This window comes from Micromys minutus (assembly GCF_963924665.1).
Source record: "Micromys minutus genome assembly, chromosome: 1".
Lineage (NCBI taxonomy): Eukaryota > Metazoa > Chordata > Mammalia > Rodentia > Muridae > Micromys > Micromys minutus.
The window spans coordinates 9,842,335-9,863,710 of record NC_137969.1 but is presented as its reverse complement, the minus strand read 5'-3'; the positions used below and the strand labels follow the sequence as shown (position 1 = coordinate 9,863,710).

Below are 21,376 nucleotides of genomic sequence, written 5' to 3'. Positions count from 1 at the left end.
CTGATGGAGGAGCAACAGTAAAGACCTCAAACAGAACACAGCTAAAATGCTAACTAAACACAGCACTGTGTGAGAATGGTTCAGTGGCAAACTGCTAACCTCATCCAATCTTATTCTTAAAATATGACATTCTATTCCATATACTCTTGCAGTGAAGAAAGGCCTCACTACCCTGTGATTTCTCTTCCATTCTAATGTCTACCCATTGAAGAATTATAAAGCCAGGTGGCAGTGGCACATGCCTTTAATCCTGGCACATGTCTTTAATTCCAGCACTTGGGAGGCAAAGGCAGGTGAATCTTTATGAGTTTGAGGCCAGTCAGGGCAATACAGAGAAACCCTGTCTAAAAAGCCCAAACCTCCTCCTCCTCCCCTCCACCAAAAAAAAAAAAAAAAAAAAAAAAATCAAAACAAAACAATCCCAACCCCAACCTCCACACAAAACTAAATAAAGCCTCACAAGCCAACCAAAACCCAAAATAATTAAAACTATATACGTAAGGGGTGGAATGGGAGACACACACACACAGAGAGAGAAAGAGAGAGAGAGAGAGAGAGAGAGAGAGAGAGAGAGAGAGAGAGAGAGAGAGAGAGAGAACAGGGACTATGGTTGGGATAAGTTAAAAGAATCTATTTTCAATTAAAAAAGTTTTAAACTCTTTATCTAATTAAAAAAAAACTCAGGAGAAAAGATGGAATACAAAATAAAGTCTCAAAATTTCACAAGCTAAGCCTGTCTGTAAAATAGATCTCAACCATCGCCTTTGTTTCTAATTTTGTTTCTCTTCTAGGTACTCCTTAACTGGGTTCTCTATCACCTCAAAATAAGTAAAGATACCCTGCAGGCCTAGTGATGCAGTGAAAGCAAGAGAATCTGAGTTCAAATGTGTAGCCCCAGGTAGGCCATGAAAGGCCTTGCAATGCCTTGTAACCCCAGTATTGGTGAGAGGGAAACGAATCTTGGTTGTTAGATCAGTCAGCTTCAAATTCAGTGAGACCCCATCTCTAACAAGTTGGTGATATATTCTGTGTGGGGACACACACACACAGAAAATTTTTAAAAAGTTTTGTGTCCGTAGTTATTACCTTAGTAGAAAAGTCAAAAAGAAATTTAATAAGCATCATCCATACCACCAAGACAATTAGGACATAACCTTTATTCAAAGCAACAAAACTTCAGGAAAGAGAGATACAAGGAATACGTCTATGTAATGTTATGTGATGTTAATTAACCTGTATTAATACACACTTTTTCAGAACACATTTCACCTGCAGCTTCATTACTGCAGAGAAAGAAATACAATGCAAGACACAAGGATGTGCTAATCCGTGAAATGAAAATTTAAATAAAAAGAAGGGCATAGCAACCACAAAACAAGCAAAGGCCTAAGACTCACTTTATCTTCTCTGCAAAGGGGAAAAAATATCAACTATCAAGAAAACATTTAGGAATATGCAGAAAACTGAAGCAATGCCTTGGAACGCAGCTGCAGTTCACACTGGCTGCTCTGAATAATGGCACAGAAAGGTCTGTCAAATGGGGATTCACAGCCTCTCCACTTTGTACACACAGTTCTCCTTTAAATGGGAACTTTTACTATAAAAGTTTTGTTCATAAAAATTTTCTAGTTGAAACAATGTGTTTAATTTTAAAGAAAATAAAACAATCCCAGTGTGGTGATTAAACATATCTTTAGTCCCAGCACTCAAGAGGCAGAGACACTCTGTTCTCTCTGTGAACATGGTCTACATAGTGAGTTTCTAATAGTCAGGGCTATGTAGCAATGCTGTCTCTCTTTATTATGGATGGGCTGAAAGTGCTCTAAATAGCACTTCAGTCAACACTGACAACTATCAAGAACAATGTTTCCTTGCTTACATGCAAGCTGTGGCTTTTGAAATGGAACTAAAAACATTTAATAATACCTGTAATAAGCTAATACCTGTAATGTTGCCTGGAATATCTGAAATGCACCAACAAACATGGTTACTACTGATGTTTCAGTTTAAATTGTACTTGGAATAGTAACGGGTACCGATAAACTGCTAAGGGATGGAAGCTCGTTATTTACTTCAGAGATTTTATATAAATAAACACTACATTTCTTCTGACAGTCTCACTTTCAGAACTTCTAAGTATGTGCATTATATGTAAACATTAATATGTATACACAAGGATACTCACTTTTCATCTACAGAAAACCCTAGGAAAGCACTTAATATCAATGAGCAAGACAAGAGAGACGCCTTACAAGGCCAATGGGACCCAAATCCCAAGAGCTCACTGATGTTGCATTTTGTACTTAGTATGGTCTCCAAAGATGGAAATAACAATTTGAAGTAACTTACTGCTCTTTTCCCCACTGCACCTTATCTTATTAGTTAACCTCAGCTATCACAGGATTGTAGTGAAACCTCTTCTACCTACACAGAATCTTAAGTTCTGATCAGGACTACTAAGAACCATTAGAATAAAAATGTCCTCAGACTTTCTGGAGCTGGTGAGATGTCACAGACTGAAAAACTGAGTTGACCCCTGGACTAGCATGGTCAAGAGGAAGTAACTGACTCCATGTTTTCTTCTGCTTGCCACACACAAGCAGCGGTCATATACCCACACACAAAAGTGTGCTGGAATGGAGACAACAGGGTCTGGTGACAGCTGGGGATGACAAAATGAACAAGTCCATGCTGTCAAATACACCAAACAAGAGCAAAGGGAGGAGGGATAGGGAAGCAAAGAATCCTGGCAGTCAAAAGTGTGTTCAAATTAAGTGATGAAGAAAAAACAAAGATACCAAGCACAAATACTGTTTAAACTTATTGCTAAGGAAAACCAGTTCTATAAAGTACTCAAAAAACTTAGGAAACAGCAAAAACTGCCCCCAGAATCTCTAGAAATTAAGGAATTGCTGTACAACTGAACTCTCCTGTACTTACTGACAAATATGAAATATTCAGAGGAAACATGAAGCTACCATGATACACCCAAAGTCCATTTTACCAATGCCATACATTTGCAAGAGAAATCACCACAATCACTATAATGTGGAGTCACTAATCCCAGTAAGAGCACTGAGTAGTGAGCATACACACAAAAAACACTGAAAAGAACTAACTCACAGTGTTCATTCCAATGTGACTTCTAAGGAGGGAAATTAGTTGCATCTTAGCCAAATGTGACATTCACTTTGACTTCAAAGAAGTTCCCCACTTTATCAATCCAATATAAATGGCATGGCAGGTGGTAATGCCTAACTACAGTACTAAGTTTCCTGCTGAGAAAAGAATTCTAGATGGCACTATAAAGTATGGAAAAGCTCACTGGAACTTTGCTCTCCCTTGGAGAATATTCATGAGCTGTGTTTCTACCTAAGAACTGACCTAGCTCAAATACAAACACTTGGAATTGTTGCTAGAAGGAACAGCTGCTGTCTTGGGATGTTGTATTATTATAATGCTTAGTACTAAAGCTTTAAATGAATCTACAGAATCAAAACTTAAAAACCTGCTTTCCATATTCAATATTTCAATCTAAGAAGAGCATCAGAACACATCCTATCCTGACCTATACTTCATATTGGTAGTTAGAAATCAATCCCGAAGGACTTAACAAAAACTCAAGAGACCACACATCTCTGACTTGACAGCGAGTCGGTGTCACAAGACTGTCATAGGACGTTAAAAAAAATGATAAAATCATACAACAGTTTTGGACATCCGGACTTCTGTGGAAGTAATTTTTAATTAACCAAACATCTCTGTACTGCCGAAAACATACAGTAAATTAAAATGGGAGGGTAGGAATATAAACTAAAATACACTTTAAGTATGAACTGTGAAAAAAAAGACTGGAAAATGATAACACAACTGCTTACATGCTAAATGCCTGTTGTCTTTGCAAAAGGAACCAAACTGCTAAACCAAGAATCGGCGTAAGCATTTCTCAATCTGCACGTGGGTGTTGTTTGTTCAAACACTATTAAGATCACTTTTTGAAAAGTGCGTCCAAAGTCGGGAGGAGATAGAAATAACTTAGAGCGGAGGGGGAATACGTATTTTTCACACACCTACCCCACTGATGCTTAGCGAGGCTGGTTTTTAAGCAAAGCAGGAAATAAAGGAGATGGCGGGAGGGCAGGCAGAGGGCGGAAGTTGGCAACGGCCTTTTCCGAAGTGCCTCAATGGAAGCAGGCCCTCCGTCTCCCGCCAAACAGCACGCCCGGAGGTCGGCTCGCCTCTACCGTCAAGCAGACAGCTCCCGCCGCCGCCCGGGGCCGCCCACCGGGCAGTGCCCTTGGCCATCCGGTTCCGGCCGCTCTCCCCGGCGGCGGGCCTCACGCGAGCACCGAGGCCTCGCGGCCCGCTCCTCCCGCCCGCCTCCCGCGGCCTCGTGGCCACCACAGGCCTCTCGCCCTGGCCGCACACACTCGGCCCGCGCCCCAGCCGGCCGACGGCAGACAAAGACTCGGCTGCCGGGCCTGCTCCTCACCACAAGCCAACAAAGCCCAGGCGACTGCGCACCCCGGCCTGCCTTACCCATCGGTCCCCGCACGCTTCTTGCCCGAGGGGTAGTCCTCCCCCAGGTCCAACCGGTGCCTCTTGGACATCTTCGCACTCCCAGTGCGGACGCTTAGGAGGGAGGAAGAAGAGAGACTCCAGCAGCCGGATCCACACAGAAGAGGCCCGCTGCTCAACTCGCGGGGACCCCCACCCCTCCCGCCACCACAGCCCGCTCCGTGCGGCCCGAACCAGGAGCTAAAATGGCGGCCGCGACGAGGGCAGGGCCTGCGCGCGCGCCTCCGCGGCGGGCGTGCCGGCGTGGTGCGCGCGCACGCCGTCCGGAGGCGGGAACTCCGGTCCCGCCCGCTGTGCGATTGGCTGAATGGCTTTGCGCCCCGTGGGCTCCTCCCTCCTCGTAGCTGGGAGCCGCTGTGAGCGGCTGCGAAGGACAGAGACGCGCCTCAAGCTGTCACTTGCCGCCTGGAGTTCGTTCGGAAAGTTTAAAAAAGCTTAGTCCTAATTAGGAAATCTATCCAGCCGTGCATTTACTTTTGCTTTTAGGGCCCGAAGCTCAGGAAGGTTTAAGAAAACAAGATCACACAGCTGGTAAGTGGCAGAGCAGGACACAATTACTTTATAACTTCCAGAACAAGAATTTGCAGTTGTTGCGCCAGATTCCCAACCGAGGTGAAAAATGTTAACTTATCGTGACTCGTTTTGTCCACTTACCCCAGGACAGTATTTATTCAAGCTACAAATGTTTTGGAAAGGATTCGGAAAATTGAAAGTAATCGTACTAGGCACCTTATTTTGTCTGCCTCCAATACTCTGCCCTAGTCTTTTTCGTTTGTGTGTATATGAGGACATATTAGGCACTCGGAGATGTTAGCCCCATCTTTGTCCTGGTTTGGTTTGGTTTGGTTTTTCAAGGCAGGGTTTCTCCGTGTAGCTCTAGCCGTTTTGAAACAAGCCCTGTAGAAGAGGCTAGCCTGGAATTCAGAGATTAGGTGCTGTCTCTGCCTCCCAGCGCTGGGATTAAAGGCGTGCCCTAGCATGCCTAGTTGCTGTGCTCCTTAGTAGAGGGAAGCCAGAAAGACATTTTATAGACGTGATCACCTAACCTGAAAGAAATTAATCAACAAATAGTCCATCCACTAAGACTCCACGGTACCTGACCTATACAGACGCCGATGCTCAAGGCCAACCATCGAACTGATCCCTGGGACTCCAATGGAGGAGATAGGAGAAGGACTGAAGGAACTGAAGGGGCCTCATCTGCCATCAGTGGGAGGGGAGGCCCTAGGTCCTTTGAAGGCGCAATGCCCTAGTGTAGAGGAATGCTAGGACCTTGAGGCAGGAGTGGCTGGAGAAGCACCATCAAAGAAGCAGGGTAAGGGAGGGGGATGGGATAGAGGGTTTGCAGAGAGTAAACCAGCAAAGGGGATAACACTTGAAATGTAAATAAAATATCCAATCTAAAAAATACTAGCAAAAAAAAAAAAAGACTCTACTCTAATGGCAAGTTGTTGAGGCAAGGTGATGCTTAAGAGGTGGTGTATCTTTCTCCCTTCAACCTATGTGCTTGCTCAGTTGCATTCATTTCCAGAAGTGTGGGAGAAAGAGGTCTAAGGATCAGCCCGAACACGGAGTTATCACTTCATGTCAAGACGCTCCTAGGCTGATTCTCAAAAGATTAAATACAACAGAAACATGGCAGATAAAAGCTTCTATTTTTGTAACAAATCCATCAACACAAATACTTTTTTTTTACTTTCACAATATCTAATACAACCTTCTAAATGTACATTGACAATCAATTAGGAGGCCAGGTGTGCTAGTGCATTCTTTTAACCCCAGCAGTCCTGAGGGCAGAGCCAAGCAGATTTCTGTGGGTCCAGTGAAGAGCTCCTGTGAATTACCATCATAGCATCTCTGATATAGGATAATGATAGTCATGGCCAACCTAGAGGAGATAACTACTGCTCTGTACTTATTACTTAATTGCACTAGTCAGAATCCTATAAGTGGGAATGAAAATTTGTATGTATGTATATATATGTATACACACACATATGGGAACTTATTAAAGTGAGCTGTAGACTGTGCCCTGGCTAGTCACTGTCTTCCAACAGGAAGGTCAAGAATCTGGTATTTGTTCCGTCCATGAGGTTGGATGTCTCAGCTGGTCTTTGGTTTATGTCAGGGGTCCCCCCAAAATAGGTTCTAATACCAGGGAAGGAACACCCCAGCAGCAGGACAGATGAACATGAGGACAAGCAGGAAAGGAGCAAAGGCTTTTGTCTTTTTATCGGGGCTGCCACCTAGAAGGTGGAAGAACACCTTTAATTGCAGCATTCAGGAAACAGAAACAGATGGATGCCTGTCAGTCCCAGGCCCTACTTAGTGAGTTCCAGGATGGAGACCTGTCTCAGAAAAAGAAAGAAAAAAAAATACTACAGGTATGTCCAGCTGCTTGGGTTTTGATTGATTTCAGATATAGTCAAGTTGACATCAAGATGATCCATCAACCAATCTTTAATTTATTTATTCAATGGATATTTTGAAGCCTGTGTCAGGCATTGAGCAACCAAACAAACAACACAAAAATAATAGGACAGCCATGTTTTCTGCCTTTATGAAACTTACTGGAGGGAGAGAAACAGCTTTTAACAGCTGTGTGGGAAGCTGCTTTGGCAAATCTGACAAGTCCTAAAATGCCATCTACAGAGGACTGGGGTGGTGAGAACATATAAGAGGTCTTGGTCTAGACTAAGGTTGAAAGAAGAGGCTCTGAGGAAAGACACATGACATAGATCAACAAGGCTCAAAGAAAGTCTCCAGGTGGTGGTATACCGTTTGGGAGGCAGAAGCAGGCGGATCTCTGAGTTGGAGGAAGAAAAGCATTTCTAGTAGAAATCCTAAAAACTTTAGAGATGAATGGGTAGGACCCAAAGAGAACAATAGACACTGGACAAGGAAGTGTGATCCTCTGGATGCAAAGACAAGCCACTTATGCACAGCCTGGAGAGCGCTGCTGAAGATGTAAGAGCTAAAACAGCAGCAAATCACTTCAGTCCTGCTTTTATCTTTCCTCCTTTAAGCTGCCAATACAGATTGCATCTCTGAACCCCCATGCAATTTAGTTATCAGCTATGTGATGTTACCTCAGACCCCCAAAGTTAAGATCAAGGTTCCATTAAAAAAAAAAAAAAAAAAAAAAAACAAAAAACAAAAAAAAAAACCCTGAAGATTCAGGGGCTGGAGAGATGATGGCTCAGTGGTTGAAAGCACTCGCTGCTCTTGCCTAGAAACTGAGTTCAGTTCCTGGTACCCACATAGCAGCTTACAACTATCAGCAACTCCAGTTCCCAGGGATCTAACACCTTCTGACATCCACAATCACTAGACATGTACATGATTCACAAAAACTACATGCAAGCAAACACTCATGCACATAAAATAAGTCTAACAACAACAACAAACCTGAAGATGTCCTTGCCCTAGGTGCCATCCATAAACTCAGTTGTCCTCAGACTGCCTTGGCCTCTGTCCAACCAGGGACAAGTTTCAGTTTAACAATTTGTTAGAATGACTTGCAGAACTCAAGGAAGCGATGATGTTCATTGTAAGAGATACACAATCTGGCCCTTATCCCACAGGATCAGGACATATTACCCTGCATTGTACCGTTGATGAGCTATTGAGTTTCAGTATAGGAATTTTTTCCTACAGTATTGTAGCTTAAAACCCAGAGCTTTTCTCAGGCTAAATAATGTACTACCATAGTCCATATTGCCTATGCCTTGTTTGGTTTGTTTGTTTTTGTTTGTTTGAGACAGGATTTATCTGAAGCCCTGACTGTTCTGGAACTAGTTATGTAGACGCTGGCCTTGAACTCACACAGATCTGCCTGCCTCTGCCTCCAAAATGCTGAGATTAAAGGCATACACCACCACTCCCCACCTCTACGTAGCCTTGGCTGGGATTAAAGGCAGATGGAACCACACCCAACTGCTTTCATTATTTACTTCATTGCTGGTCTTATGCCCTTTTATAAACTTGCTGACCATTCATCTTTGATTTGGAGTGTACAGTTCATGGAACCCAACCTCACATACTTGAGCCAAGGAATGACCCAAGAAAGCATATACTGTAACTGGGTGAGGAGTTAGTAATCTATCACTGTCATCAGCAGATCAGTGGTATCAAGTAAAATACAACTGTCACACGGAATTGGTCAAGTCACTGTAACCTTCTGCAATGTACTGGAGAACAGACCATGAGAAAGATCTCATGGGAAAGAGTCTGTGGTGTTCAGAAAAGAAAATGCCAAGTTCTAAAAGTGAGAATAAGAACTAAAGAGGAGCAATTACCCTAAAATGTATTCATTATATTTTAATTTTATTTTATTTCTTGAGACAAGGACTCATGTGTCTTAGGCTGGCTTTCAACCTGTGAGTCAAAGAAGACATTGAACTCTCAATTTTGTAGCCCCCACATCTGTTGTACTGAGATTACAGGCAAATGTCAGCATACCTTGCTATCCTACAATTATATGTAGTATGCCCATGGTAGCCAGCTTCTCAAAAACAAAACAAGCCAAAAACAAACAAACAAACAAACAAACAAACAAACAGAAAGATAGAACAGAACTCTCTTTGATTTGCAATAAGTACCAAGACAAAGCTGATCTTCTGAGCAGCTGTGGGAAGGCAGAGCAAACTGAGGACTAAGTACCAGGACTTAAGCATAGCAGGATAAGACCAGGTGAGAACTTGGAAAAAGATAAAGTGCTCCCCTTAAGCCATGAAAGGGAAACCAAGGGAAAACCAGAAGCTCTAGTGTCACATACCTGTTGCAGTAAAAATTAAATTAAGTCTGTTGTTACTGGTCCTGTAGTCTCACTCCGTGGGAGCTGCTCCAGTGTGGAGTTGGCACCTGATCCCACACAGTCCCCTAGGAAGTTAGTTACCATGCCTGGCACCCACACATCTAGTTCTATGGGCCTGCATGCTCTTACCTCGTGAGGGCAACAGAGCTGGAACTGCAAGCTCCAGCTGCCTCTTAGCCATTGCTTTCACACTCTGTCCTCCACAGTAAAAATATGACTCAACAATCAATAACTTATCAAACAGGTTTATATGTTAAATTCTCAATCCACAATCCATCCAAACAATAAATTCACTGCCAAAAAGATATAAACCGCCCACCTAGACAAGATAAAACTGATCTAGTTCAACTTGATCTGAACCATCCTCCTCTGCTGCCTCCATCTTGAATCTCCAGCTTTTCCTTCTCTTCCACCTTACCACAACTTTTGTCCCCACCCCACTCTCTACTGTCCAATAATGCATCGCCTTAACATAAACGTACAAGCCTGGCTATTGATAACTTTGAAAAGTATTATGCTCACAGTTGCCTGGTTTATCTGTTATGGTCTTGATTCAAAGTACAAACTTGGGGCTTTCTTAGCTATCTAGTGGGGGAGCTCTTTGATGTCAGGAGGCCAATATCAAATCATCAGATAAGGCTAACACCACCATTTTGAGAAGGTGTATCCAAAAGTGAGCCATAGGCCTACATAGACAGACACTGATTCCTTCAGATCCAAACACATTTCCCAGTGCCTATGTCACCTGCTTCTTACCTGTTAACTATCTCTAAACTCTATCTTTAAGAGGCAAATCTGATCCTCTGCATGTATGGGCACTTTGGAGGCCAAAGGCAAGAGGATCATGAGTTCAGTGCCAGCCTGGCTATAGTGAAGCCTTCTATATAAAAAAAAAAAGTGAAGGCACTGGAAAAAAATTTAAATAAAAAATTAAAAGAAACTTCAGTTGTCTGTAAAATATTCATACAGCTAAAATAATAAATAGCTGGACAGTAGTGGTGCTGATATCTTTAATGCTAGCACTCAAGAGGCAGAGGCAGACAGATCTCTGAGTTTGAAGCCAACCTGATCTACAGAGCAAATTCCAGAACAGCCAGACCAACTCTGTCTCAAATAAACCAAAGGTGGGGCAAAGGTAGGTAGATGATAGATAGTGTGATGGTTTGAATATACTTGGCCCATAGGGAGTGGCCCTGTTGGGGGAAGGGTGTCACTGTGGGGTGGGGTTGAATATTCTCCTTCTAGGTCCTTGGAAGATGGTCTTCTCCTGTTTGCCTTAGGAATGGAACAAGATGTGGAACTCTCAGCACCTCCAGTACGATGCTTGCTCGGATGCTGTCATGCTTTCTGCCATGATGATAATAGACTGAACCTCAGAACCTATAAGCCAGCCCCAATTAAGTATTGTCCCTTATAAGAGTTGCCTTGGTCATTGTGTTTCTTCTCAGCAATGAAAATCCTAACTAGGACAGACAGGCAGACAGACCAATAGAAATAAAAAACAAAACAAAGAAATGACATTATCTACCCCCAAAAGTACTGTTAGAACTAGACACCTAGAGTCTCCATTAGAAGAGAACATTTATCTTATTCAGGGTTTCTACTCCTGCACAAAACATCATGATCAAGAAGCAGTTTGGGGAAGAAGAGGTTTATTCAGTGTACACTTTTCACATTGCTGTTCATCATCAAAGAAAGTCAGGACTGGAACTCTAGCAGATCAGGAAGCAAGAGCTCATGCAGAGGCCATGGAGGGATGTTACTAACTGCCTTGCTTTCTTATAGAACCCGGGTCTACAAGCCCAGGGATGGCACCACCCACAATGGGCTGGGCCCTCCCCCCTTGATCACTAGTTGAGAAAATGCTTTCCAGCTGGATCTCATGAACACTGAGATCCTCCTCAACTGAGGCTCCTTTCTCTGTGATTAACTCCAGCCTGTGTCAAGTTGACACACAAAACCAGCCAATTGACCCCTTGTCAACTTGACACACAAACGCATCACTATTAAGCCTCAACCCTTAATTTCTTATTCATCCCCAAGATCTAAATAACCTTAAAATTCCCACAGTCTTTACAAATTCTTACATATTAAAATTGTAATCCCTTTAAAATATCCAATCTCTTTTAAAAATCAGAGTCTTTATTTTACAATTTAAAGTCTCTTACCTGTAGGCTCCACTTCTTCCTTCAAGAGGGAAAAATATCAGGGCACAGTCACAATCAAAAGCAAAATCAAACTCTAACCATCTATTGTCTGGGATCCACTCACAAACTTCTGGACTCCTCCAAGGGCCTGGGTCACTTCTCCAGCTCTGCCCTTTATAGCACACACATTGTCTTCTAGACTCCAGATGCCTGTACTCCATTGCCACTGCTGTTCTTGGTGGTCATCTCAGGGTAGTGGCATCTCCAAAACACTGCTGTCTTCTGCTGTGCTTCACCAATAGCCTGTCATAAGCTTTTTTTGTGGCATCAAGACTCAACTATACTGGGGCATTAATTGCAACTGAGGCTGCATCTTCACTAATGGCCTTCCATGGCCTCTCACAGTGCCAAGCCTCAGCTGTTCTTCATGACTCCTTCATTCCTTCAAAGCCAGTACCACCTGATACACATTACAGAGTCTAGCCACAGCACAAGGTACAACCTTGGCTATCTCTGGAACACAGCCTCTTTGTGCTCTCAGAAAATAGTTCCCAGATGATTCCACCTGAATGATGCTGGTCTCTTCTTAATCACCACTAATTTCTTAGCTCCAGCTGACCAGCATCAATAGTCACAGTAATGCAAAGGTTTCACTTTAGTAGTCCTGGTACCTTGTTAATCACAGCTGATTCTTCAGCCCAACTAACCAAAACCATAGAATCTTTACAATCAAAACAGCAACAGCCATGATAAGAGTCTAATCTATCTTCACTCTGAAATTTCACAAGCCAGGCCTCCATCTTCTGCACTGTTCTCAACATTATCTTCCAAGCTCCTACAGAACATCCCACAGAGCTATTAACATCCCAATGGCTCTTCTAGCTCAAATTTCCACAGTCCTCCCCAAAACATGGGCAGGTTGTCATAGGAATACCCCACTCCTGGTACCAATTTGTCTTATTCAGGGTTTCTGTTCCTGCACAAAACATCATAACCAAAAAACAAGTTGGGGAGGAAAGGGTTTATTCAGCTTACAGGTTCAGAAGTTCAGTCCAGTATCATCACAGTGAGAGCATGGCAGTAACCAGGCAGGCATGGTGCAAGAGGAGCTGAGAGTTCTACCTTTGGAAGCCAGTAATATCCCTCCATAGCCTCTGCATCAGTTTTTGCTCCCTGATCTGCTTGAGTTCCAGTCCTGACTTCCCTTCTCTCCCCAACTTGCTTCTTGGTCATGATGTTTTGTACAGGAATAGAAACCCTAACTAAGACAACACTAAAGATGGATTTTTGGGAATGAAGGCAGGCAAAGAGATTCCTATTTCAAATTTCTGACTCCCAAACCATTGTATTCTATTATTAGGAAAATAGCTCCATTAGAGGTGATTCATTCAAAAGGCCCATGGTGCTCTGAAGGGTAGCATGCCATCTTTATAAGGTGTTCCTTCCATCTGGTGCCTCTAAAGTGGCTCTTGGTGCTACAATATGTGATAAAACCATAGTCCTCGGGTTCATGTGTTTGTTCCTAATACAATATACAATAAATCTGATGAGGGCTAGCAGATATAATGAGATGCTTTTTAGCATCTTCTGTATAATGGATGCCTTCTAATAGGTATGAACATGTGAAACAAACATCTCTACACTATGCCTATGTCTATATTTTTTATGAACCTCTTGTGGGCCTGTGGATACAATATTGATAATTTGAAATCAATCATAATGGAAAACAAATTTTGTTTTCCCATGTGTTATGGTTTGTATATGCTCGGCCCAAAAGTGGCACAATTAGCAGGTGTGGCCCTGTTGGAGTAGTTGTGGCCTTGTTGGAGTAGGCGTGTCACTGTGGGTGTGGGCTCTAAGACCCTCAACCTAGCTGCCTGGGAGTGAGAATTCTGCTAGCAGCCTTCAGATGAAGATGTAGAACACTCAGTTCCTCCTGTAGCATGCCTGCCTGGATGATGACAATGAACTGAACCTCTGAGCCTATAAGCCAGCCCCAATTAAATGTTCTCTCTTATAAGAGTCGCTTTGGTCATGGTATCTGCTCACAGCAGTAAAACACTAAGACACCATGTTCCCACTTCTCTGTTTCTATCTGGACACCACATTGCTCCAAGAACTGTTTTGAAAGGTACATATTTCTCTTTTGCAGTTGGTATGACTTTGATCCAGAATCCACACCACAATTTTCCCATTGGAGTTTGACATAAAACCTACACATCATTTTTTTCTCACTCAGCACCCTTATACTATAGGGTCTTCTGGGTCATGTGGTCTGAGAGGGCAACTTAAAGCTTTGGACCTCCTCTATGCCATACCTATGTGAGCTGGAATACTATTGTAAGAATATACTGTCTCTGAGGGCTGAAGAAGCTGTTTTAGTGACCACTGCATTCTTGTGATGAGAGCTGCAAGGTAGGTTACTTCTCTACTTTGCAGGTATTCCAGGCTGCCTCAGGTCCCTGAAGTCTAGCCAATTATTTGTGTGGTGAACTCCAGGTTCTCTTATGGTAGGTTTCCCTCAATGGTACATGTAGACCACTACATTTTCCAACCTCCTAGGCACACATTCTTCTAAAACTTAATTTATATGGTATGCTTAGACACAGCTTCTCTTTCCATCTCTATATTTTTATATTTGTAGGTATCTTCCTCTTGGGGAATTCCCAGGAAGAGCTCACCATTTCCATGTCCCAGTACTAGTCCAACATCACTGGTCCACATTTGTCCATTGAGGGGGATTAGTAGGCACTATGCTGTCTTGCCTTTTGATTCTTGTTCTTATGAGTCAGCTTGCACACAGGTGGCTGCCATTGACTTTCTTCCCTCTTGATTCCAAGGATATGCTTGGCCAAGAACAGTGTCTGCCCTCTGCACAACAGCAATTCTACTTAATAGTTTTATAGAGCTCAGTACATATGAGTACAATTTTATCAATTATATACATAAATATTTTATAGTCATTAACAAAAGAAAGCTAATTAGTAAATGAGCGTATGAAACAACTCGCACAGTTTTAGGTTTTTATTTATTTATTTATTATTTTTTTAACTTTATTTTAAAAAAAAAAACAAAGATAAAAGAACAAATTTTAAGCATTTTTGCATAAATGTATATGAATACATTTTTGTCAGTGCTTGGATTTTTTTTTTTTAAGGTTTGATATTCTGCATTAAGGTCTTATAGTTACAATGAACAAAAAGTACATGTAAAACAGGATGTAACCCAGAATTAGTCAAAGTATTCTTGTTGTGTAAGGATTGAGTATAATGTTTTATTTTTTCTTGAACTTCACACAGTCTGTGAGTTGTTTCTGGGGTAGGCCGAGCTTTCTGGGGTTAGCATCCCATTATCAGTGACTGCATATTATGTCTGTTCTTTTGTGACTGGGTTATCTCACTCAGGATGATATTCTCTAGATACATCCATTTTCTTAAGAATTTCATAAAGTCATTGTTTCTGATACCACAATTTTTGTATCCACTCATCTACTAAAGGACATCTGGGTTTTTTCCAGCTTCAGGCTATTATAAATAGAGCTGCTACGAACATTGTGGTGCATGTGTCTTTGTTGTATATTGGAGTGTCTCTGGGGTATATGCCCAGAAGTAGAATAACTGGATCTTCAGGTAGTACTATGTCCAATTTTCTGAGGAATCACCAGACTGATTTCCAGAGTGGTTGTATCAATTTACAACCCAACCAACAGTGGAGAAGTGTTCCTCTTTCTCCACATCTTTGTCAGCATCTGCTGTCATCTGAGTTTTGGATCTTGGCCAATCTGAGGTTTTTATTTTTTTAAAGTTGGGTTTTTAACACTTATTTATCGTATGTGGTGGGCACATGCTTTGTGGGACATATGTGGAAATCAGAGAATACCTTTTGAGAGTCAGTTTTCTCCTTTGTTTCTGTTCCTGGGACTGAACACGAGTCTTCAGGCTTGGTAGTCATCATCTTTATAGACTGAACCAACTTAGTACTAGAGTCACAGTCTGTCTCCCAAGATACCAGATTCTGCTACCCACCCAAGCCAACAAACCAGCGAAATTAATAGTAAAAAAGCGAAAAATGAGATTTATTCAAAGTGGCCACATTAGAAGGGACAAAGAGGTCTCATAGCCTACATCACCCACCATTCCACCTTTGGGGTCCTGGATTGAAATTAAAGGCCAGACATACACATCCAACTAAGTAATCCAGTCATGGTGTTGTCCCACGCATCACCACTTGTCATTGTATGACATTTTTCTGGAGACCTCTGCTGAAGCCTCTTTCATCCTCCAGCCTGGCATTCCCTGGGATATTTCCATTTCTTTAGAATGGAAAAGGCAAAGGTATCTTCAGAATATCTTCATTTCTGCCAAGCCTGTTACAAGCTTCTCACATCCCTACAACCTCATCCCTACAACCTCACATCCCTACAACCTCATCCCTACAACCTCACATCCCTACAACCTCATCCCTACAACCTCATATCCCTACAACCTCACATCCCTACAACCTCATCCCTACAACCTCACATCCCTACAACCTCATCCCTACAACCTCATATCCCTACAACCTCACATCCCTACAACCTCATCCCTACAACCTCACATCCCTACAACCTCATCCCTACAACCTCACATCCCTACAACCTCATCCCTACAACCTCACATCCCTACAACCTCATCCCTACAACCTCACATCCCTACAACCTCATCCCTACAACCTCATATCCCTACAACCTCACATCCCTACAACCTCATCCCTACAACCTCACATCCCTACAACCTCATCCCTACAACCTCACATTCCTACAACCTCACATCCCTACAACCTCATCCCTACAACCTCACATCCCTACAACCTCATCCCTACAACCTCACATCCCTACAACCTCACATCCCTACAACCTCATCCCTACAACCTCACATCCCTACAACCTCACATCCCTACAACCTCATCCCTACAACTTCACATCCCTACAACCCTGGCCCTCACATTGTTTTGAGGGGTTTCGTTCATTCGTTTGTTCGTTGATTCAGTTGGTTGGTTGGTTACTTGGGTTTTTTTTTTTTTTTTTTTTTGTTATTTTGTTTTGTTTTGTGTGTATGTGAGATGAGGGGTTAGCAACATTAGAAATCTACTGTCCTAGAGAGAAATCTTTTTGTTTTGTTTTGTTTAATCAGCTGTTTTGTTTCGGGGGGGGGGGAGCATTGTTTTGTTTTTGTTTTTGTTTCTGAGACGATCAGACTCGGGCCAGTACTGAGCTTGTGATCCTCCTGCCTCACCTTCTCATGTACTGGAATTTCAGACATGCACCATTGCGTGCAGTATATTAGAGAACTTAATTTGCTAACATGCTTGGTGAGTAAATCCTGTCAACTGCTCTCATGCTACTAACCATTCTTTCAGCTCATCCTGAATGGCCCTTGCACCTCCTGTAGAACAGGTTTGGTGATGCACTCCCTTGGCTTTTATTTGTCTGAGAACATCCTATCAGCTCTGCATTTCTCAGGGGTGGCTGGGTTGGGCTAAGTCCCCTTGGCTGGCAGTTCTTCCAGCACTTGGCTGAGAAACTCACAGCCAGCCTATGAGAGGGAGACAGGGCTTGCCCTTGTGTGTCACTAGACTCGCCGTTCGTGTTACTTCCAAAGTTCTGTCTTCCATTTTCGTCTGCTTGGCTTTTGGATTCTACATTTCTGTGTAGCTCTGGCTATGCCAGAACTCACTCTGTAGACCAGGCTGTCCTCAAACTCAGAGATCTGCTTGCCTCTGTCTCCTAAGTGCTGGGGTTAAAGGTGTTTACCATGACCACACAGCTCATTTTTCCCTAACTGGAGAATTTCAAGTAAACTAACTTTTATCCAGTTCACAGATGTTTTTACTTGGTTGGGTATGGTGTTGCTATTACTTACTGCGTTTTCCTTTTGGCTCCAGCATTCCCATTTGGTTGTGTTAGACTCTCATCTCCTTGTGCATGTTTATGTCACATGTTGTTTTCTTTCTTTTGAACTGCAGCTTTACCTTCTTTCTTATCTTTTCGTTGCTACAGGATTGAGCCTAGAAAATCAGGTAAACATGTGTTCACACACAAACCCTATCTCTCATCTTAAAAGGAATAAGAGATGGTTTGTTCTGGAGCCATTTTGAGTGGTAATGACTTCCATGTTCCAATGTGGAAGTGGTTGCATGGAGTCAGATAGATTCACAGAACAAAACCAGCCATGAACCACTGCAGTGTAATAACATCTGTGGGTACGCTAGAGAGGCAAAAGACGGGGAAGGCTTTTCTAGAGACCCAGGATGCTACCTAACGACGTTCTTACCTTTCGGTTTGCTGAAAGCTAGTGGTTTGTTTGATTTAATGGATTAAAAAGCTTTTTGGTTTTATTTGGTTTTTTTGTTTGTTTTTTTTTTTGTTTGTTTGTTTTTGTTTTTGAGACTGGGTTTCCCTGTATAACCTTGGCTATCCTGAAACTCACAATGTAGACCAGAGATCTGCTTGTCACTGCCTCTCAAGTGCGGGCTGTTGAAGGTATGTACCACCACTGCTGACATTTTTTTTTTTTTTTTTTGCTGGTGTTTTCCCTGCATGAATGTCTGTGCACCACATGCATGCCTGCTGCCTATGGAGGCCAGGAGAGGGTGGATTCCCTGAGATGCTTGTGAGTTGCCATGTGGGTACCGAGAACTGATTGGGAGTGCTTTCAACAACTGATCCATCTCTCCAGATCATCCATTCTTAGTGTGTACAGTGCAGAAAAATTCAGTACATTTGTATACCTAGGTCCAGAACCTTTGCACCCTGTTAACTGAACTCTATACCCATTCATTAGTGTGTCTGTTTTAATAGACTCCTCATCCACCTTCACTCCTGGAAACCATCATTCCACTTCTGGCTCTAGAATTGACCCTATCTCGATGTTACTAATCTATTATCACAAGATGTTAGTTTTCACACAGATGTGGACAAGGATTGGCTGTTCTTAGGGCTAGAAGTAGACCAAGGTAAGCTCTTAGACCTGCAACATCCCAACCCCTCCACAGAACTGCAGTTCTAACCAATCTGGCTCTGCAGACACAGCTTCCTTCAGAAGTTCTCATACACACTCTACCCAGACCTACACCCCCATGTTACCATTGGATTTTGTGTCTTACTGAGTTCCCCTCAAACACAATTAATTTGTATTTCTTGTCAGGTGATCCACAGACGGCCATTTCTCTGAATCAGATTCTAGAAAAAAAAAATCAGAGTTTCTTTAATAGTGTATTTCTTTAAAATGTTCCTCAAAGTCACGTATTGTCACTTTTCCACTTGAAGAAGTAGTCAGCTACTGTGGTCCTGTTATGGAACTTGCAAGTAACAACTTGTGTCCCAAGACAGGTCTGGTCACCTGTCCTCAGTAAGCCAATTAAACCAAATTAAAAATGGACAAGAAATGTGTGTGGGGGGGTATATTCAATGTAGCCACATTAGAAAGAGGGACAAAGAAACCCAGCTTGGGTTTCTGGGATCCTGAAATTCGGCTGAAGTTTACATAGATGGCTAAGAAGTTGTACATGAAGACGTCTCATTTAAGGTGTGGTTTCACCACCATTCTCCTCCTGTAAGGTGGTCTGTCTAGGTAGAACTGTGTGAAATCTCTCTCGTTTGAAAGAACATGTTTTTCTGAAGCTCGACTGTTGCCTTTCCCTTCCACAAGCATGAGCTTTCCTGAGAAATTGCTTTATCCTTGGGGTCCACTGTTTGAATAGCCTGGACTCCAGAAGAGGCACAGGAGCCTCTGGAAAACACCTTCATTCCTGCAGGCCCATTCCACTCTTAGAAAGTAAACCCTCAGCACTCAAACTTGCCTAGAGATCCTGCGACTCTCTGATACTCTTTCCATTGGTTTTTGTTTGCTTGTTTGTTTGTTTGTTGAGAGGATCTCTGTATGTAGTCCTGCCTGTCCTGGAGCTAGCTTTGTAGACCAGAATGGCCTTAGATTCACAGAACTCCTCCTGCCTCTGCCTCATGAGTGCTGGGATTAAGTGTGTAAACCAGCATGCCTTGCCAATGTTGTTCCTGTGGATACACCTGCTCTACACATCTGTCACCTCCCAGGTAGTGGGTATATGGAAATTTTCTTTCCTTTTTTGATCCTGCAGAGCGATATCATGGATTAACAGCTTCATTTTGGTTTTCCCTAAAGTGGTTTTCTGAAATCATCTACTTAGAGGCTTCTTAAACTTTTTTGTACAGGAATTTTTTCATGTCACACTGGGTATATAAGTGTATAAAATATGCATATGCAGAGATCATTTACTGATAATAAATAATCAAGGAATATATTTCAAATAATTTTGGGGCCTATTTGGGGGCATACATTTAATTTTACCATTTATTAAAGATGAAAGCAAATTTACATACTAGTGAAGTAGATATGCGTATTCATTTTCACATAGAAAATTAAATAGCCAGGAATAGTGTTACATGTCTTTAATCACAACACTTGGTAGACAGAGGCAGAAAGATCTCTTTGAGTTTGAGGCCAACCTGGTCTTCATAACACATTTCAGAACAGCCAAGAGTAAATATAGAGATGCTGTCTTGCAGAGGGGGAAAGAGAATTAATATACCTGCTAGGCAAGATAGATACTGGCATTAACGAAGGGGTAACCAACAACTTTCTGATTGGATTTGAAGCCTGCACCGCAGTAGGAATTTAATGCTTGTCAAAGTCCATCCATTGCTTTAGGAGGTCACAGGACCTAGAGGGGGAAATCTCAGACTGTAAATTTGCTAAATGGACATGTTGTCAAGCTGTCTTTTAAATGTTTACATCTGTACCTGTATTTTTACATCTGGATCTGTTCTCTTAACCTTAGAGAAACTTCTTTTTCCAGTGAGTAGTGGTTAATATAGACTCACAACTGATGAAATTGCTGAGAATATGTGGACTGATGTGTTCAACCCTAAAAGGGACATATATATCAACCTTCCCTAAGTTTCAAGGAATATCTATCTTAAAGAAGATGCAGAGAGAATGTAATAGCCTGAGCATAGAGTGGGGTGCTATGGAATCTTCTGGACATAGAAGCCTGTTGTACTTAGTAATTATGGTTTCCTGAACAAGACCTATACAAGATCAAGCCCAAGTACATTCTAGCATGGATGAGCAAGAAGCTCACATGGCCATCCTCCTAGCTGGGGGACTGTTGGCAGTTCACAGATACTGTGCATTAGGAAAGTAATTTTGCTTCAGGAGGGTGGCCACTGGTACACTGCTCATGCCCCAGTGGATGGCCTTATACTTATTACATTCCCCCAAAAGCTTATGCAGTTGAACCACTTTCTCCAGCATTACTGCCATATAAATGTAGGTCGATGTCAAGACAATATATGATTGGACAGTGGAGAGTAGATGGGGACAAAGTTGGGAAAGCAGAAGAGGAGAGAGGCAGGAGATTCATGGAGGAGGAGGCAACATGGAAGCAGACATGGATGTTTCAGTGCATATCTAGATGGATAAGGTTGTTATGATTATTTCTAAGGGTTTCTATGGGTCTATTTATCTTATTTAGATGGGCAGTTTATATCTTTGTCAACTGACTGTAAGCTTATTGTGTAGAAAGACTGTGGACTGAGAATTTAACATATAAACCTGTTTGATAAGTTAATGATTATGGAGTCATGTTTATACCAGACAGTAGAGGAAAGAGTGAAAACAGCATGCTAGGGTTGTCATAGGCCACCCTGGACAGAAGCACCAGGGACAGGTGGAGTGAATTGTGCCTGAGTTCTTAGAGGAGGCATGGGGCCCTATGAGAGCCAGTACTAGCATGGAAAAAAAGTGATCTCATTTAATAT

The 21,376-nt window shown here is 42.4% G+C and overlaps 1 protein-coding gene across 1 annotated transcript in view; it reads right to left on the bottom strand.

The window, feature by feature from the left end:
* Positions 1-4,741, bottom strand: part of DHX15 (DEAH-box helicase 15) — a 38,093-nt gene extending 33,352 nt beyond the window's left edge. Inside the window, exon 1 of the mRNA XM_080924496.1 lies at positions 4,540-4,741. Coding sequence (XP_080780622.1) covers positions 4,540-4,610 — 71 coding nt within the window. The 5' untranslated portion in view covers positions 4,611-4,741. The remainder of the gene's footprint in view (positions 1-4,539) is intronic.
* Between the last annotated feature and the right edge of the window lie 16,635 nt (positions 4,742-21,376).